Source organism: Oncorhynchus gorbuscha, linkage group LG01, assembly GCF_021184085.1.
Source record: "Oncorhynchus gorbuscha isolate QuinsamMale2020 ecotype Even-year linkage group LG01, OgorEven_v1.0, whole genome shotgun sequence".
In the NCBI taxonomy this organism is placed as follows: domain Eukaryota; kingdom Metazoa; phylum Chordata; class Actinopteri; order Salmoniformes; family Salmonidae; genus Oncorhynchus; species Oncorhynchus gorbuscha.
The window spans coordinates 99,971,404-99,988,420 of NC_060173.1; the positions used below are offsets into that span (position 1 = coordinate 99,971,404).

A 17,017-nucleotide genomic window follows, 5' to 3' on the forward strand; every position below is an offset into this window, starting at 1 on the left:
CTATAGGATAGGTAGAGGCTGGACAGGTTGTAGCAGGACAGAGGCTATAGGATAGGTAGAGGATGGACAGGCTGTAGCAGCACAGACACTGTAGGATAGGTAGAGGCTGGACAGGCTGTAGCAGGACAGGGGCTGTAGGATAGGTAGAGGCTGGACATGATGTAGCAGGACAGAGGCTGTAGGATAGGTAGAGGAAGGACAGGATGTAGCAGGACAGAGAATGCAGATAGGTAGAGGCTGGAAAGGATGTAGCAGGACAGAGGGTGTAGGATAGGTAGAGGCTGGACAGGATGTAGAAGGACAGAGAATGCAGATAGGTAGAGGATGGACAGGATGTAGCAGGACAGAGAATGCAGATAGGTGGAGGATGGACAGGATGTAGCAGGACAGAGGGTGTAGGATAGGTAGAGGCTGGACAGGATGTAGCAGGACAGAGGCTGGAGGATAGGTAGAGGAGGGACAGGATGTAGCAGGACAGTGGCTGCAGATAGGTAGAGGATGGACAGGATGTAGCAGGACAGAGACTGTAGGATAGTTAGAGGATGGACAGGATGTAGCAGGACAGAGGGTGTAGGATAGGTAGAGGATGGACAGGATGTAGCAGGACAGAGGCTGCAGATAGGTAGAGGATGGACAGGATGTAGCAGGACAGAGGCTGTAGGATAGGTAGAGGATGGACAGGATGTAGCAGGACAGTGGCTGCAGATAGGTAGAGGATGGACAGGATGTAGCAGGACAGAGGCTGTAGGATAGGTAGAGGATGGACAGGATGTAGCAGGACAGAGGGTGTAGGATAGGTAGAGGATGGACAGGATGTAGCAGGACAGAGGCTGCAGATAGGTAGAGGATGGACAGGATGTAGCAGGACAGTGGCTGCAGATAGGTAGAGGATGGACAGGATGTAGCAGGACAGAGGCTGTAGGATAGGTAGAGGATGGACAGGATGTAGCAGGACAGAGGGTGTAGGATAGGTAGAGGATGGACAGGATGTAGCAGGACAGAGGCTGCAGATAGGTAGAGGACGGACAGGCAGAGAAAGAGGATGACCCACAAAATAAGAGGTGGAGGGTGAGTCAGAAATAAAGTTTAGGTCAAAGTCTCTAACCATGAGTCTCACTCTTACCATGTCCCTATTTGGATGCAGAGTGGTAGGAGTCTGCTGTCATTAATGCAGACAGCTCCTCCTATCATGAGTTCAGTCAACTGGCTGGGGACAGACTACTTTAAATGTCTCCTCTGCTTCTCTGTGTTCTCCAGGCTCATTAACCCCTATTTGACCTTTGTTCTCTGGAGCGCACAGGGTCAGGATAACACTAGGGGGCTGACTGCTACTCTAAGGGCCACTTATGAAGTTGTCTAAATTTGCCCAACCCAATCAGCCCAGTCTCCTCATATATATAGAACACTAATATTCACTTAACTACTTTTCAAATGGAGTTTTAATGTCTATGTAGTTATGTTTTAATTTGAGTTGCCTAGTGTTTGACATGGGGCCATAAAGGCATTATGTGCTACTGGGTGTTACAACACAGAAGATTTCTATAGCGGCAAACACCAAAAGATGCATTTGGTAAGTGGAAATGTGGTCCTGTAGACTACAAACAACCCCAGTTGTAGGACTTAAATGACTAGCACCAACCTCCTCTGTAGTGACTACAGAAACCGCAACATGATCACCATTATCTTTAGCAATCTTTAGCATGACACTGGTACTGACACTGTACTGACCAAAACATGTAACTTGATCCTATAGCGATCTAACTGGTATATTTCCATCTGGTTTATATCATAATGACATTGTTATCTAGACGCTAAGTGATCACTTTAGATTGCAGGCATCAAAGGGCTATAACTATAACCTTTTTAGAAGAGCCTGTAGCAGACTACTTCAGTCTGAAGGCAAAAAAAGGCAGGGGAGGGAGAAAGAGAGAGAGAGAGAGGGAGAGAGAGATGGCAATATAAGGACCGAGCGAGAGTCCGGGGGAGAGAGAACGATAGAGAGAGAAAGAGAGATAGCATTAAAAGGGGACTCAGACAGTGGTCTTCTACAGTACTTACAACATGGCACCATGGCAACACAACATCTACTACATCCTATTTCTTGTCTGACCCCACCCCCCCACCTCTGCCTGCCCGCCCGTCTCTCCCAGTGTCTAATCGTCAAGCTAATGATGTGAAACATAATGAGAATATTTCCATTTTCCATTTGTAAATGATATTGGTATAATTAACACTATGGGCTGCATCCCAAATAGTGGCCTATTCCTTTTATAGAGCACTAGTTTTGAACAGTGTCCATAGTCTTTGGTCAAAATTAATGCACTTCTTTTCACTCCATTTAACACTAGATACACAAGGCAGGAAGCCACTATTTGCCCGGCAGGGAACTGATAGGCTGGAGGAGTAAGATGGCTTTGTGCTGGAAGGAGGTCTGTCTATAGATTCATTCATAGGCAATTGTGTAAAGCATGAAGGTATAATTCTTCATTATTGTTATACGCATGTATGAGCCTTCATCATGTCTTGCTATGAGGCTTACAACATGTTATGGTAGTGACTCAAGCAAGCTACTCTTGTAGATGGACAGGAAACATAACGTGGCAGAGTTGTAGTGGTTACAAGGGGACAGTGGCATCAGGGTCAGGGAATGGTGAAGGCCTTCTCAGGTGGATTACTGGACGACCTCATCTCATACGCACACAACTGAATTAAGGGAAAATAGAAAGTAAGAGGGCTAAGTGTTACCTATCTGTGAACCATCATGTGGAAATGAAATGCATGTGCTGCAAGCTTGCATTTGTGTGCGAGAAACACACATTCACAAATAAGTCAGATTTAATACACAGAAGAAAAAATAGACACAGAAAAAATACGATCTTGGGGAAGAATTCCAGTTATTAATCTTATAGCTGGGTCTCGATTCATCGGCAGTATGGAGGCAGTTTAGAAGATGGACTCTATTTACTGCTAAAGCTGTTCTGGTAGTTTGGGATGTGACCATTAATCTCTTGCTATTTTAAAAAGGTGGCAAAGCACAAGCATCACTTTCAATCACCCAGGACATTGCCACCCAGCCAGCCACACCACCCAGACCACTAGACAGCCAGACAGAAAGGAAAGAAGCTTCTAGCTAGGTTTTCCTTTACTCCTCTCCCCCTCTTTAAGGTGAAGTTTTCCTCCACCTCTTCTGCCCGAGGGACGGCATATTATTAATGTGTTTTAAAATAATAACGTGTTTAAAAACCCAAAAATACACAGCACCTTGCCCTCCTCCCTGCTCCCTTGTTGCTTGGCACCCTGTGTTCCCAATTAGCATGTCCAATTAACCCTCGTTAATTGTGAAGCCTTAAGATTCTGGAGGACCTGGCATGTGCACAGAGCCACATGGGACCATTTTGTAAACGAGCAGCAACCAGCGTCCTGTTATATGTTCAGGTAAGGAAGTAGCAGTTTGTAGTAGCAAGCGCTTGTAACCAAGGGCCTAAACCCCATCACCACCTGGCTCTATGTTCATTCCCTTATGAGTTCTATAACAGCAAGCTGGAACAAAATAAAAGCTGATTATTCGGAGTAGGATTGTAAGATTTCAACAGAGTTGAACAATAGTTCAATACTCCCTTCAGCATCACTTTCTGCTTCCTCTCTTACCCACAACCCCTCACAGTGTCCCATGGTCCTATTTCCTCTGCAGGGGGCCAATGGAAACACTGGACTGCTTCCCTCCATTGCATGCCACACTATGGAGTTTTGTTTTTTGCCGCGGGGGGTAAGGAGATATATTTGTCGACATTGTTTGTTTTGGGGAACACAGAAGGGCATAAATGCCTCAGTTTTTGTTTTGTTATGTACAACGGCCTATGTTATGCATTGTTGTATTCTAGAGACCACACAGCTGCATGGCTTTTACAGGACAGGAAGAATGTTTCAACAAAAGTTGATATGAATGGCTCACTTTTAGTAATATAGAAAAGCTGACTCTGTTTTGATACCTAACAGTAGATCATAACATCATTACTGGCCCTAAATATAAACAATGCTGACTTACACAGTCAAATAATTCGTTTTAAAACAAACTAAGACTCAGATTAAAAAAGGATTCAAGCAATTCATCAAAGTCATTTTGACTATGGGTGTTATATTTATTTCTGAATCGTAACACATAGACCCGGTAAACTTGATGAGGTGTCTCTACGTCTAAATATCGATCAGGTAATCAATGTTAAATACATTGATACAAAGTCCTCTGTAGCCTCTGGTCTTACAGGAGATTGTGTTTCCTTCTACTAGGTTAAAGCACCACCTCATAAAGTGCTTGGGGGTTCAGACAACCACCCAGCCAAACCACCCCATTACAACACACACAATCATGCAGTCAGCAGCACACAGCACATATCCAACATTTGAATTCAGCTGCAATCTGCATTCAGAATGACTGACAGAGTTGGGAGGATTTAGATATGAGACTACCTTAAACATCTACCCAACATCTACCTTAAACAACTACCTTAAACAACCTTAAACATCTAAACTGGAACAACAATTTTTGTAACTGGTGCGATAAGTGCAAGTAAGTGATTGGAATAGTTTAAAAATATTTATGCCATTTGGGCTCCTGAGTGGTGTAGCGGTCTAAGGCACTGCATCTCAGTGCTTGAGGAGTCACTACAGACACCCTGGTTTGAATCCAGGCTGTATCACAACCGGCCGTGATTGGGATTCCAATAGGGCGCCACACAGTTGACCCAGTGTTGTCTGGGTTTGGCCGGTGTAGGCTGTCATCGTAAATAATAATTTGTTCTTAACTGACTTGCCTAGTTAAATAAACAATCACATTAATTTTTTTATTTTTTTATTTCACCTTTATTTAAACAGGTAGGCTAGTTGAGAACAAGTTCTCATTTGCAACTGTGACCTGGCCAAGATAAAGCATAGCAGTGTGAACAGACAACACAGAGTTACACATGGAGTAAACAATTAACAAGTCAATAACACAGTAGAAAAAAAGGGGAGTCTATATACAATATGTGCAAAAGGCATGAGGAGGTAGGCGAATAATTACAATTTTGCAGATTAACACTGGAGTGATAAATGATCAGATGGTCATGTACAGTTAGAGATATTGGTGTGCAAAAGAGCAGAAAAGTAAATAAATAAAAAACAGTGTGGGGATGAGGTAGGTGAAAATGGTTGGGCTATTTACCAATAGACTATGTACAGCTCCAGCGATCGGTTAGCTGCTCGGATAGCTGATGTTTGAAGTTGGTGAGGGAGATGAAAGTCTCCAACTTCAGTGATTTTTGCAATTTGTTCCAGTCACAGGCAGCAGAGTACTGGAACGAAAGGCGGCCAAATGAGGTGTTGGCTTTAGGGATGATCAGTGAGATACACCTGCTGGAGCGCGTGCTACGGATGGGTGTTGCCATCGTGACCAGTGAACTGAGATAAGGCGGAGCTTTACCTAGCATGGACTTGTAGATGACCTGGAGCCAGTGGGTCTGACGACGAATATGTAGCGAGAGCCAGCCGACTAGAGCATACAAGTCGCAGTGGTGGGTGGTATAAGGTGCTTTAGTGACAAAACGGATGGCACTGTGATAAACTGCATCCAGTTTGCTGAGTAGAGTGTTGGAAGCAATTTTGTAGATGACATCGCCGAAGTCGAGGATCGGTAGGATAGTCAGTTTTACTAGGGTAAGCTTGGCGGCGTGAGTGAAGGAGGCTTTGTTGCGGAATAGAAAGCCGACTCTTGATTTGATTTTCGATTGGAGATGATTGATATGAGTCTGGAAGGAGAGTTTGCAGTCTAGCCAGACACCTAGGTACTTATAGATGTCCACATATTCAAGGTCGGAACCATCCAGGGTGGTGATGCTAGTCGGGCATGCGGGTGCAGGCAGCGATCGGTTGAAAAGCATGCATTTGGTTTTACTAGTGTTTAAGAGCTGTTGGAGGCCACGGAAGGAGTGTTGTATGGCATTGAAGCTCGTTTGGAGGTTAGATAGCACAGTGTCCAATGACGGGCCGAAAGTATATAGAATGGTGTCGTCTGCGTAGAGGTGGATCAGGGAATCGCCCGCAGCAAGAGCAACATCATTGATATATACAGAGAAAAGAGTCGGCCCGAGAATTGAACCCTGTGGCACCCCCATAGAGACTGTCAGGGGACCGGACGGCATGCCCTGCGATTTGACACACTGAACTCTGTCTGTGAACCAGGCAAGGCAGTCATCCGAAAAACCGAGGCTACTGAGTCTGCCGATAAGAATATGGTGATTGACAGAGTCGAAAGCCTTGGCAAGGTTGATTAAGACGGCTGCACAGTACTGTCTTTTATCGATGGCGGTTATGATATCGTTTAGTACCTTGAGTGTGGCTGAGGTGCACCCGTGACCGGCTCTGAAACCAGATTGCACAGCGGAGAAGGTACGGTGGGATTCGAGATGGTCAGTGACCTGTTTGTTGACTTGGCTTTCGAAGACCTTAGATAGGCAGGGCAGGATGGATATAGGTCTGTAACAGTTTGGGTCCAGGGTGTCTCCCTCTTTGAAGAGGGGGATGACTGCGGTAGCTTTCCAAACCTTGGATCTCAGACGATATGAAAGAGAGGTTGAACAGGCTGGTAATGGGGGTTGCGACAATGGCGGCGGATAGTTTCAGAAATAGAGGGTCCAGATTGTCAAGCCCAGGTTATTTATACGGGTCCAGGTTTTGCAGCTCTTTCAGAACATCTGCTATCTGGATTTGGGTAAAGGAGAACCTGGAGAGGCTTGGGCGAGGAGCTGCGGGGGGCGGAGCTGTTGGCCGAGGTTGGAGTAGCCAGGCGGAAGGCATGGCCAGCCGTTGAGAAATGCTTGTTGAAGTTTTTGATAATCATGGATTTATCGGTGGTGACCGTGTTACCTAGCCTCAGTGCAGTGGGCAGCTGGGAGGAGGTGCTCTTGTTCTCCATGGACTTCAGTGTCCCAGAACGTTTTGGAGTTGGAGCACAGGATGCAAACTTCTGCCTGAAGAAGCTGGCCTTAGCTTTCCTGACTGACTGCGTGTATTGGTTCCTGACTTCCCTGAACAGTTGCATATCGCGGGGACTGTTCGATGCTATTGCAGTCCGCCACAGGATGTTTTTGTGCTGGTCGAGGGAAGTCAGGTCTGGAGTGAACCAAGGGCTGTATCTGTTCTTAGTTCTGCATTTTTTGAACAGCGCATGCTTATCTAAAATGGTGAGGAAGTTACTTTTAAAGAATGACCAGGCATCGTCAGCTGACGGGATGAGGTCAATGTCCTTCCAGGATACCCGGGCCAGGTCGATTAGAAAGGCCTGCTCGCAGAAGTGTTTTAGGGAGCGTTTGACAGTGATGAGGGGTGGTCGTTTGACTGCGGCTCCATAGCGGATACAGGCAATGAGGCAGTGATCACTGAGATCCTGGTTGAAGACATCGGAGGTGTATTTGGAGGGCCAGTTGGTCAGGATGACGTCTATGAGGGTGCCCTTGCTTACAGAGTTGGGGTTGTACCTGGTGGGTTCCTTGATGATTTGTGTGAGATTGAGGGCATCTAGCTTAGATTGTAGGACTGCCGGGGTGTTAAGCATATCCCAGTTTAGGTCACCTAACAGAACAAACTCTGAAGCTAGATGGGGGGCGATCAATTCACAAATGGTGTCCAGGGCACAGCTGGGAGCTGAGGGGGGTCGGTAGCAGGCGGCAACAGTGAGAGACTTATTTCTGGAGAGAGTGATTTTCAAAATTAGTAGTTCAAACTGTTTGGGTATGGACCTGGAAAGTATGACATTACTTTGCAGGCTATCTCTGCAACTCCTCCCCCTTTGGCAGTTCTATCTTGACGGAAGATGTTATAGTTGGGTATGGAAATCTCTGAATTTTTGGTGGCCTTCCTGAGCCAGGATTCAGACACGGCAAGGACATCAGTGTTAGCAGAGTGTGCTAAAGCAGTGAGTAAAACAAACTTAGGGAGGAGGCTTCTGATGTTGACATGCATGAAACCAAGGCTTTTTTCGATCACAGAAGTCAACAAATGAGAGTAGCATACATAATTAACCAATCAATGTACATGCAAAAACGAAGATATTGAAATAAACAATTGTTCAAATCAACCTGCAATAGAGCCTGCTTGGAAATAATGATACGTGTGGTTTTGGTTCAAAACTGGTTATTAACACCAACACTGGGGTCATTTTACACCACTGAGTGTTAATTTAACTCTTGAATCAAATCTATAAATGTTACACTGAAAAATCAAGACTAGTTAACACTGGCCAATTTGCAGGGTGCTATGAAAAGGACACGTTTCAGGAACATTCAAGAATTCTGAAGAACCATAGTACCATGTCAAGAAACCCACTCTTAATTTAAGTTTCTTTATGGGGAAAGAGTTCTCCTAGGAACTTTAAGAGCTGAGGAAGAACCATTTAAGAAGCAGCATTTTGTTCAGTGTATGTAATAAGTTGAGAACGTGCTAACCGGTGGTGATGTGGGAGATGTGCTTGAGAGGTAGGGGCAGGAGAGATCATCTATAGCCAGTTGAACATACTGAATGATGTGTGTGCGCCTGTGTGTGTGTGTTGGGTCAAGTAAGTGATTACACCACTGGTCCCTCATCTAACCTACAAGCACTCCACCTCCCTCTCCACCAATCCAATCCCAACCAATCCCAAACATTTAATTATGATTCATTCTACATCTCTGAAACATCTCTAATCAAATACGATATGGATTGTGTTGAATCAGAGATAATTAATCAGGTCATCAAAATTTCATGATGTCTCCCACCAAGCAGAAGAGAACATGGAGACAATCAGTTTTTGGTACTTAGAGATCAGAGCTGCAGAGGATGAGGGTGTGATTATTACAGACAGCCTAGCTGATTGGTAAGAGAGGACCTAGGAGTAAAACAATATCTGACCAACAAGATTGAATGGACAATGGCTGGTTGCAAAGTTGATTGAACAGACACTGATATGTTCAACTACGTGATTCCAAAACACTTCCAGGTGTGATTCCAGAACATTTCCTATGTGTGATTCTAGAAGTCATTCTAAGAAGGGATGGTAGTGTCAGGTCTTACCCTGAGGAAGGAGAGGTCTCTGGAGCGGTCGATGCTGGTGATCTCCAGGTTACCCATGACAACCTCACAGTTCTCGTAGTACTTTCTCAAGGTGCGGTACTGCTGCTCCAGGTCCGACAGAGTACTCAGCTTGTTCTCTGTGCCCGCGCATACTGCAGAGAGGGGGAGGTATATTAGATATACATGTTTTACAGAGTAAGTGATGATCGTGATCCATCCAAAACATTGAAATAAGACTTTACTCTGTAAAGAAATAAAGATAAAAAGGAAGTCAGTGTATTTATTAGTTCCACCAACATGTTTATGGTCTGTGATGCCAATGAGAACACAGACATTTTCTACATCTAGAATCTGGTGTTTTATTAGCAGTTGGCTACATTCATCACTACACATCATCATTTGGCACATCACATACGGTGACAAAGATCTTGGCTTTACACTACATGTCAATCCTTGGTTAGTGAGCTGTGAGATACAGATGCTCTGTGGTTGGTGGGTCCAGCGTGGTAGGACTACTGAAGAGTGAGTGAGTGAGTGAATTCTAGAGAGAGAAGGCTAAAGAGAGAGAGAAGGCTAAAGAGAGAGAGAAGGCTAGTGAGTGAGTGAGAGAGAGAAGGCGAGTGAGTGAGTGAGTGAGTGAGTGAGTGAGTGAGTGAGTGACAGTGAGTGGTGGTGAGTGAAGTAAACAGTGAGTGGTGAGTGAGTGGTGAGTGAGTGAGTGAGTGAGTGAAATAAACAGTGAGTGAGTGAGTGGTGGTGGTGGAGTGAGTGGAGTGTGGTGAGTGGTGGTGGTGAGTGTGGTGAGTGAGTGAAATAAACAGTGAGTGGTGAGTGAGTGAGTGAGTGGTGAGTGAGTGAGTGAGTGTGGTGAGTGAGTGAGTGAGTGAAATAAACAGTGAGTGAGTGAGTGAAATAAACAGTGAGTGAGTGAGTGAGTGTGGTGAGTGAGTGAGTGTGGTGAGTGAGTGAGTGAGTGAGTGAGTGAGTGAAATAAAGTGAGTGAGTGAGTGAGTGAGTGTGGTGAGTGGTGGTGGTGGTGAGTGAGTGAGTGAGTGGAGTGAGTGTGGTGGTGAGTGAGTGAGTGAGTGAGTGAGTGAAATAAACAGTGAGTGAGTGAGTGAAATAAACAGTGAGTGAGTGGTGAGTGAGTGAGTGAGTGAGTGAGTGAGTGAGTGAGTGAGTGAGTGAGTGAGTGAGTGAGTGAGTGAGTGAAATAAACAGTGAGTGAGTGAGTGAGAGTGAGTGAGTGAGTGAGTGAGTGAGTGAGTGAGTGAGTGAGTGAGTGAGTGAGTGAGTGAGTGAGTGAAATAAACAGTGAGTGAGTGAGTGAGTGAGTGAGTGAGTGAGTGAGTGAGTGAGTGAGTGAGTGAGTGGGCAGAGGACCCGTGGGCAGATGAGTCCCTGTTAGCATATGGCCAAGCTACTGAGTAGACTCCTGCTGCGTAATTAAAGCCCGTCTTTTCCACCCATCGAACACCTTTTACCCCCACTATGACAGGAGACATCTGCCCTGTCAGCTGCTGCTGCTGACAGGATAGCCCAAAACACACTGACATATCAATTAAATCAAAACAAAGCACACAGACTTAAAAATAAAATGTGCACAGGCGTACGAGCACAAACGCACACACACACACACACACACACACACACACACACACACACACACACACACACACACACACACACACACACACACACACACACACACACACACACACACACACACACACACACACACACACACACACACACACACACACACACACACACACAAAGTGGGCTTGAGTGGTGCTTCGTCCATCAGTATAGGCAGTGATTCTAAGCAAACATCTAATACTGACCTTCCCTGTCACGCAATAACAAGAATCACAACAAGCTTGTCCAGTACTCAAGGTCATTTAAAAACAAGCAGAGTAATGATTATTGCATTCAGAGCGGCGTAAAACGTTTGCTACGTAAACGTTTGCTATATTTAACATCAATAATATATTCACATGGCTCTCTGGTCTACCCCGCTATATAGAGAGAGATTGACAAAAAGAGAGTCCCCAATGGCACTGTTTTCCCTATGTAGTACACTACTTTTCACAGCGCCTTATGGGCTCTGGTCAAAGGTTGTGCACTATAGGGAATGGGGTACCATTTGGGATGCAGACAGATACACTGCCTTCTCCCACATGACCAGTAAATCCCAACCATGTTGACAATGTGGGCTGTTTCCAGCCACTTCACATTTGACAGGGGGAGCCATCGCCTTGATAGGGGTGACAGAATCCTCCCACAGTGTTGGCACACAGTCACCCATGAAGTACCACCCAACAGCACAGGAAAACAGACACACCTGTCTTCTTTAAACACAAACGCCTGTCTCCTCCAAGACAGCTCCCCTCAAAAATCTTACCTCCATTTTACGTACCATTCTGAAAACCGTGTTCCTTTTCTCTCTCTGTCTGTCTCTCTCTGCCTCACACTTTCTTCCCTCAGAGCAATACAAGGAAGGCATCTTCTACTCCTTCCTAAACTAAACTCATATCCCCCTTTTTTGTGTTAGTAGTTCTCCAAGCCCAACTTTCATTCTATTTCCTATTTATTTCCCTTCCATTACCCTTCAGAAAATGGATGGATGAGGAACAGAAAAATCTGCTTGAAGGCAACATCAGGCTATAAAGACAAATGAGATTTTGTTCAAACAATTCCTCCTAACATGATATTAGATTACAGGAGGCCGTGGGAGCATACAGATCTAACAGGAGAGTGAAATGATTTATCCCAAATGGCACCCTATTCCCCATTGGTCTTTGATCAAAAGTAGTGCACTACATAAGAATTAGGATGCTATTTGGGACATTCCCAAAGTGAATGGGGAGCAGTTATCAAGAAGAAATAGCATGCAGGTCAGGTGTGATGTGATGAGCCTGGGTGTTTTCAATAACGGTTAGCATGAGCATACAGAAAGGCTGGAGGAGGGAGGGAGGCGGACGGTGGGAGGTGTGTGGGGGGGGGTTCCAGGTAATAAACAGTTATTATGCCCTGAGGGCACCATGAAGAGATTAAAGGGGTATTGTGGGATGTGCAGGGTGTGTTCAAAATTATACACTATGCCCTACAGAGCACTACTTTTGACAAGGGCCAATAGGACTTTAGTAAAAAGCAGTGCACGATGTAGGGAATAGGGTGCCATTTGAGATGCAAGCACAGTTTCCCAGTGAAAAGGACAGTTTATCATCAGCCACTGAAAACGAAACCTCCATATGCTTCAATAAGCTCCCTGACTACCCGATAAGACACACACACATCGCTTCAATGACGTTGGATTGTTCTTATTCCATTGCGGAACCTTAATGCCAATCCAACTAAATGATTTGAGTACGGTCAACTCAAACTGTTGCTGTACATTACACTGTGCAGAGTGGTAATGACTGAGTTATCAGTGATCTGTAATGACATCATACAGTTACTGTAGTAGAAGCCAACACCTCCATGTGACCACTGCATTGTGTTGACTGTCCACTGAACCACAGAAAAGCCACCTGTACCAACCTGGCTGGATGTTCAAGTGGACCAAGGCTGGATTGCTGGCAGACTGCAAACCCTTTTCACACTAATTAGCTGAGCTGAACCAAGCCATGCCGAGCTATACTGCTCCAGCCTGTTTACGGTTCCACTATAGTTGCTGGAACCATGCTGTGAAAGACAATGTGAAGAGAAGGACAAAAGCAGAACAATGGGATTTGTGTATGGGGATTTGATTTGAGATTAAGGCTACATTACAGGCAGAACTAAATCATATTTAATAATAAATCATATCATAGAAATAATTTTTAAATCATCTTTATTTTCTTCCTTTCTCCCTGTCTCTCTTTCTGTGAAGCATGGCACATACTGTTATACAAAGCAGTTTTTCCCCTAAAGCGTGGATTTGCATTCAGAGGAATGCAGAGACATGTCACTGAGGCACAATGTCTTCATTTCTATTACTAAATTCCCCCCTTGTCCTCCTCATTGTTGTCGGTTTGATTACATTTTTTTTCCAGGATTTCCATTTCAGAAATGAGGGATTATGGCAATGAATCACAACATGGGATTTCTATACTTAATTAATAGCAGGATATGAAGCCAGAGGTAAAAAATAAATGCATATCTTGGTTTTGTAATGTCTGTTTCCAACTCACTCTCTCAAATACGTAGATCCCCTGAACACAGCTCACCTTCCAGCCCACTTTGTAGCTCACACTCTCAAACACATAGATCCCCTGAACGCAGCTCACTCTCCAGATCCCAATCACCTGAATTCTGATCACCTGTTCACACAGCTGTATGTCATTATCACACACTATTTAGTTGAGTTATTTGCACCCCATCATTGTGAGGTATTGTTTGTTTTGTGACACATTGCTCTTCAGAGTGCTGGGTTTCCTGTATAATGTAATCCTCCCGTGTATGATAGTTTTTGCCTGCCTCACTAACGATGCCTTTTCCCTGCTTGTACTTTAGCCTATTGGATTTCCTGTTATCAACCTATTGCCTGATCTCCCAGATGACATTATTATCCTTTTCCCTGCCTGTACTGTTGCCTTTTTGGACCCCCTGTGTATGACCTTCTGCCTGCTCCTGTGGTTCTTCACAAATAAACACCTGCTGCACCCTGCGCTTGAAACCAGCTCTCTGTTTCCCATTGTGTTCATTACAGGTGTGAGTGTTTGCTTGTGGGAATAAAGTTGACAGCTTATTTGTGCAATAAAATGTAAAACAATTTACATTAGCCTGTTTTTTCACCATAACATCTAAGGATGCAATATTGTGGTTTAATGTTTAAAACAACTTATTGCCGTTGATGGTCAAACGAAAAAAAATGGCATCTCAATGTAATTCAATGCTACATCTCTCTGTTCACCCTCTTCTCTCAGGTAATCAACAGTTCAGTTCATGCACCTTTAGAAATCAGTACCCTACATCCGTACTACTCAGAAAATATCAGGAGTCACTCCACAACCAAAGTGCTTCATTACCTACAGTATTCAAACAGTTTCTGATGAGAGCATTTTCACTCAAACTGTGATGAGTAAATAGACTTGATGCCTTTGATTTACAGCAAATAACAAAATGATGAAAATGAATGCGATCTACTCCAGACTCAATAGGAAGAGTCTGGAGAAAATATATGAAGACACTGATAGATCCATATTTTTTCTCATGAGACAAATATTTAATTTTGGCAAAACTAAACGTCTGCTTTCCCTTGGCATGCTAAAAACAGATCTTCAATTCAATCAAAAAAAAAAACTTCTAGGGGCATTCCACAAAATATAGGCCCAAAAGACATTATGCAAAACATACATTCCCCAAATAACATGGATGTCATTTCAGGAATATCCAAAACATAATTATATTTGGGCCAATCTTCCGACATAATAAAATAAATGAAACACTTTCCTTCTCATTCACTCAAAGCCAGTCAAACAAACCTCTTCATTATTTCCACATAATTCCTACCAATTCCTGTCCTGAATTTGTTACAGCAGCAATATGGTTTGGAAACCAAGTGATGTCACCTGCAGTGCATCACCAATAGCACTGACACACGCTAATTCCTTTCACACACAACTGTCCTTTCACACACAACTGTCCTTTCACACACAACTGTCCAACCCTACCCTCAAACTGTCCAACCGTACCCACCCCTAACCCCAAACTGTCCAACCCTATCCCCAAACCGTCCAACCCTATCCCCAAACTGTCCAACCCTACCCCCAAACTGTCCAACCCTACCCCCAAACTGTCCAACCCTACCCCCAAACTGTCCAACCCTACCCCCAAACTGTCCAACCCTATCCCCAAACTGTCCAACCCTACCCCCAAACTGTCCAACCCTACCCCCAAACTGTCCAACCCTATCCCCAAACTGTCCAACCCTACCCCCAAACTGTCCAACCCTACCCCCAAACTGTCCAACCCTATCCCCAAACTGTCCAACCCTATCCCCAAACTGTCCAACCGTACCCACCCTACCCCCAAACTGTCCAACCCTATCCCCAAACTGTCCAACCGTACCCACCCCTACCCCCAAACTGTCCAACCCTATCCCCAAACTGTCCAACCCTATCCCCAAACTGTCCAACCCTATCCCCAAACTGTCCAACCCTATCCCCAAACTGTCCAACCCTATCCCCAACTGTCCAACCCACCCCTACCCCCAAACTGTCCAACCCTATCCCCAAACTGTCCAACCGTACCCACCCCTACCCCCAAACTGTCCAACCCTACCCCCAAACTGTCCAACCCTATCCCCAAACTGTCCAACCCTACCCCCAAACTGTCCAACCCTATGCCCAAACTGTCCAACCCTACCCCCAAACTGTCCAACCCTACCCCCAAACTGTCCAACGCTACCCCCAAACTGTCCAACCCTACCCCCAAACTGTCCAACCCTACCCCCAAACTGTCCAACCCTACCCCCAAACTGTCCAACCCTACCCCCAAACTGTCCAACCCTACCCCCAAACTGTCCAACCCTATCCCCAAACTGTCCAACCCTATCCAACCTACAAACTGCAACATAAGCACAGATAGAAACGTTTGCGAATACATGACACCACATTTTAACCAGTCATGTAGTGACTTTCATCCTGTGGCGAGAGAAGGAAAAGAGTGGACGCGAGAAGAGCTGCTTTGTTTCTAGATTAGAAGTAATGTTGATCTGCTCTCCCACCGTGTCACAGTGAATAATCTCTCCACCTCTCTCCTCTCTCTCTCTCTCTCTCTCTCTCTCTCTCTCTCTCTCTCTCTCTCTCTCTCTCTCTCTCTCTCTCAAATGTTCTCTTTCCACCTCTGTCTCTCCCCACTCTCTCCTGTCCCCACTCTTTATTACTCCACAGCTCTTTCTCTCATCTCATCCACTATCAGTCACATCTCTCAATAGAGCAGATGATAGACTATATCCAGTGTGATGGGTCTCATGTGAATCCATGGGCCCTTAGAGTCCCTTCAGCAGTCTACAGAATGATCACGACCGGGATGCATGGGCCTTCAATCTTCAGCAGGCTCACCACAGACAGGGTATCACATGTCATCTGTCACTGTCACAATGATAACACTAAAGGTAAATGGCTTCAATATGCCAGAAACAGTGGGTATATTCCAAATAGCATCCTATTCCCTATATAGGGCCCATACGGTATTAGGTGCCATTTGGGATGCAAACAGAGACTCTATGTGCCTCTTTCTGTGGATTTTTTTCTGTAAGAAAACATTTCAATGGAAACGGGTAAATATTTAAAGTAGGGCTATGACACAAGCTGGGGCGGCAGGGTAGCCCAGTGGTTAGTGCGTTGGACTAGTAAACGAAAGGTTGCAAGTTCAAATCCCTGAGCTGACAAGGTACAATTCTGTCATTCTGCTCCTGAACAGGCAGGTAACCCACTAGGCTGTCATTGAAAATAAGAATTTGGCCTTGCCGAGTTAAAAAAAACACCATGTGACCACCGCTGCTGCACTTTCTCATCAATTTTAATTTGATATTATAAAATGTACTCTGTGGAATTAAACTAAATGATCCTTCTGGCATATTTTCCACCTTTATCTCAACTCATTTCCATAAGTATTGCACAAAATGACTTTATCAATAGTGCCTGTGAGTTTATTGAACATCAATATAGTGGAAAGAGAGTCAGTCTACAAGGATTATTGGGCCTCACAGCCACGCTAGGAAAGGTCATACCAATACCCAGTAACTCACTGAATTAAATAAAGTTGCAAATGTCACTTCCTGAAGTAAACATTACCGATAGCTCAGTTGGAAGGGAAGGAGGACGTGTCTGGGGTGTGTCTGTTAGTGTGTGTGTGGGATAGCTCAGTATGGGGAGAATATGGAGGACGTGTCTGGTGTGTGTGTGTGTGTGTGTGTGTGTGTGTGTGTGTGTGTGTGTGTGTGTGT

General features: G+C 44.8%; 1 protein-coding gene across 1 annotated transcript in view; it reads right to left on the reverse strand.

Annotated features, from left to right (window-relative positions):
* LOC124047367 (receptor tyrosine-protein kinase erbB-4-like) overlaps positions 1-17,017 on the reverse strand; it is a 615,153-nt gene that overhangs the window by 307,770 nt on the left and 290,366 nt on the right. The window contains exon 2 of the mRNA XM_046367795.1: positions 9,082-9,233. Within this exon, the coding sequence (XP_046223751.1) occupies positions 9,082-9,233 (152 nt within the window). The remainder of the gene's footprint in view (positions 1-9,081; positions 9,234-17,017) is intronic.